This window comes from Salvia hispanica, unplaced genomic scaffold (assembly GCF_023119035.1).
Source record: "Salvia hispanica cultivar TCC Black 2014 unplaced genomic scaffold, UniMelb_Shisp_WGS_1.0 HiC_scaffold_538, whole genome shotgun sequence".
Taxonomy (NCBI): Eukaryota; Viridiplantae; Streptophyta; class Magnoliopsida; order Lamiales; family Lamiaceae; genus Salvia; species Salvia hispanica.
In genome coordinates this window covers 1-3,000 of record NW_025952287.1, presented here as the reverse complement: position 1 = coordinate 3,000, position 3,000 = coordinate 1, and the positions used below count along the sequence as shown (strand labels likewise).

Here is a 3,000-nt window from a genome sequence, read left to right as displayed (position 1 = left end):
ACAAGAAAAGTAGCTCTTAATGTATTGCATTCACTGCTCAGCAGATTATACTCACCTTGTCTAAACTGGATCATTTAACGGTGCCGCAAGCAAGGAAGTAATAAAAATATCTTTTGAGGAAATTTCCTACTTTAAGGTTCTGAATACATACCTGGTTCAACTCCCTTTGCTGCTACATTTGCAGTGCTACGTAGTCATTACATATATAAGGTGATGAAATGGCAATTTTTAAGGGTTATAGCCACCGAGATCATTGTACTGCATAGAAACAAGCCACAAAATTAGTGCATACACATAGCCCAAATATATTTTCCTCTTCTGGTGCAAATACTTTGAAAAATAGAATGGCCGTGGAAAAATTTATTAATTCTTTTATTGTTTGACCTGCTCTTTCCTTACTTAAATCACGTTATGCAGGATATATATTAATGAGGTAAAGAAACCAAAATAGAAATAACATCAATAATATCATGTTCTCCTTTTATTGTCAAAATATTTAGTGAGGTAAAGAAACAGATTTAAAAGTAGCATCCCCAATAATTAGAACATACTCCACAAATTAGTGATTTTCTAGAGATCATGCACTCACTAGATAAACCATGCCTACTTCTGGACTACACATCCTTCGTGAATGATTGAAAGTTCTAGAATTGCTTAGCCCATGAACTAAACATTCATTTCCACCAGAAACAAGAAATGGCACGTCCATACCAAAACATCAAATTTCCATTCTGATGAAGATTCCAGTTTCTGTTCAACTCTAAACCGCCTATGGTCCAACAAAACGCACCAAATACTGTCGAAGAAAAAAGATTGGATCAATCGATAACCATTTCAATAAATTGAATTCCAAACTTAAGGAGTGTAACTAAAGATGTACATGGTAGGCAGTATTCGTCAACAATAACGCGCAATTGGTACCAAGGATAGCAATGTAGAAACAAGATTTAAAGCCAAACTAGCTTAGTTTCCGCAATATGATTGGGCTCACCAAACACAGAATTACTCATTGCAGTTCATTCGCCCTCAAAGAAGCGATGGACTGACTTGCCTATTAGTCATAACCTAGCAGCATGCTTTCACCACAAACACATAATTAGGGGAAAATTAATTCCTTTAGGCGCAATACATAGCCACGAACTTGATAATCTCTATACTTGGACTGATTCATGCAAAACCTAACTATTGTGCTATAATTATAAAAATTCAAACAACGCATTTTGCTAGTGCATATGGGGAAGTGGACAGGGAAAGAAATCCGAGGCAATCAATGATTATTATAGCATGAGATAATTGAGATCTACCATCAAAATGGAGCTGAGGAAACGGTGAATGCCAAAACCAAAAAGGTTTTCTTAATGTCGAGTCACGATGCATGCTTTCGATCGGTGAGATCATCGGAGAGGAATCAAATTCGATCAAATTCGTCATAGTAACGGAGAATTTTGGCTGGAAGCTGTTAATTCCTTGTGAAATTGAGGATATTGTTAGCATCGGCTCCTCCATTTGTGGAAAAATAAGAAGCTGTTTCTGTTCTTCGTTTCCTTTTCTTCTATGAGTTTTTATTTTTATTTTTCCCTTAAAAGAAATATAGTATCGTGATTTTTTTATAATTACCTGTTATAGAATAAAATAATTTAGTAGTCGGATATGTAATATGTTCAAACTATTAGTAAATTTTTGAGTAAAGGCCCAAAATGGTCCACAACATATAACGATTTTACGATTTTAGTCCAAAACATTATCGTTTGAATTATTTGGTCCAACACAATTGAAAACGGGCCACATTTGGTCCTTTTTGGACGGCGCCGTTTAAAACTAACAGTCAACGGTTGTTTAGTTGATTTTGACCGAATTTATTTTCAATTAGAATTTTTTTAATTTTTTAAAAATAATATAGTACTCCTATTATTCTAAAAAACAAATTGAAAGAAGATGATGTTATTTAAAAAAGCTGAAAATAAACTTAACCCTAATAAAAAAATTTGTCAAGGAGGGGGGGCGCCTCCTTCTTCTTCCCCACTCCCGTCGCTGATTCTCTCACTCTGCCGTCCGTGCGGCCGTCGTAGCTGCCGTCGCACGGCACGTAGAGGCCATCTCCTCCTCCTGCTTTTTTTCTCCACGGCGAACTCACACCTCTCGGCTTGTTTTCCTCCTTCTCTTTCTAAAATCTCACCGCCTTCAAGATTCTACAATCCCACCAACAGCGGCAGTGTGAATCTGTGCTGATCTATTTTTGTTTTCGTGGAATTGGTTTCAGTTTGTGTAAATTGGTTGTAGGTTGCGTAGTAGAGCTATGGAGGCAATTTAAATTTATTTATGATTAAGTTGAAATTTAATATACTACTCCTAAATTGTAGTACTAGTTTTATTTACTCATCGTAACTCTATATTGAGAAAAGAGAAATTTTTTTATTTTGTATTTTTTGATTTTTTTGCATTTTTTTGTATTTTTTTGTAGTTAAAAGTATTTTACATTTAAAATTTTCAGAAAAAAAATACTATTAGGTTATAATTTAGGCTCTAATAAAACATAATTAGAACTTAATTTGGTCAAAATTGACTTAAACAGCCATTGACCGTTAGTTTTAAACGGCACCGTCCAAAAAGGACTAAATTTGGTCCGTTTTCATTTGTGTTGGACCAAATAATTCAAAAGATAATGTTATGGACCAAAATCATAAAATCGTCATATGTCGAGGACCATTTTGGGCCTTTACTCTAAATTTTTACTAGTTGATCATATTGGATTATCCTCTCAAAGTGGAATATATTGGGAATATAAGAGCATCTCCAATGCTATTAGGCCACCACTCTCTCTCCCCCTCGCCACGTCAGCAAGACTAAAAATCTACCCCGCCACATCGATTTATGTCAATAGGCTGCATACAAGCGCAAAAGAAAATAATTCAAAATATACTACATTTTACGTAATTAAAATTACGATTAAATTACTTCGAATTAAATTTACGAGACATATACGGGGAAACCTCATTAATT

General features: G+C 34.7%; 1 protein-coding gene across 1 annotated transcript; it reads right to left on the bottom strand.

Moving 5' to 3' along the window:
- Positions 1–6: 6 nt before the first annotated feature.
- On the bottom strand, positions 7–1,571 carry LOC125199529. Its single transcript, XM_048097523.1, has 3 exons — positions 1,305–1,571; positions 712–796; positions 7–258 (listed from the first exon to the last, which is right to left on the bottom strand). The coding sequence occupies exons 1-3, from the start codon at positions 1,504–1,506 to the stop codon at positions 198–200; spliced, it is 348 nt and encodes a 115-aa protein (XP_047953480.1). The 5' UTR covers positions 1,507–1,571; the 3' UTR covers positions 7–197.
- Between the last annotated feature and the right edge of the window lie 1,429 nt (positions 1,572–3,000).

What these genes read in the sequence shown, in the direction of transcription:
- LOC125199529 (XM_048097523.1), bottom strand. Translation starts at nt 1,506, where the DNA reads ATGGAGGAGCCGATGCTAACAATATCCTCAATTTCACAAGGAATTAAC. An exon ending in TCCTCAGCTCCATTTTGATG is followed by an intron (nt 797 to 1,304) that starts GTAGATCTCAAT and finishes TTTCTTCGACAG; the next exon opens with TATTTGGTGCGTTTTGTTGG. An exon ending in AATGGAAATTTGATGTTTTG is followed by an intron (nt 259 to 711) that starts GTATGGACGTGC and finishes GTTTCTATGCAG; the next exon opens with TACAATGATCTCGGTGGCTA.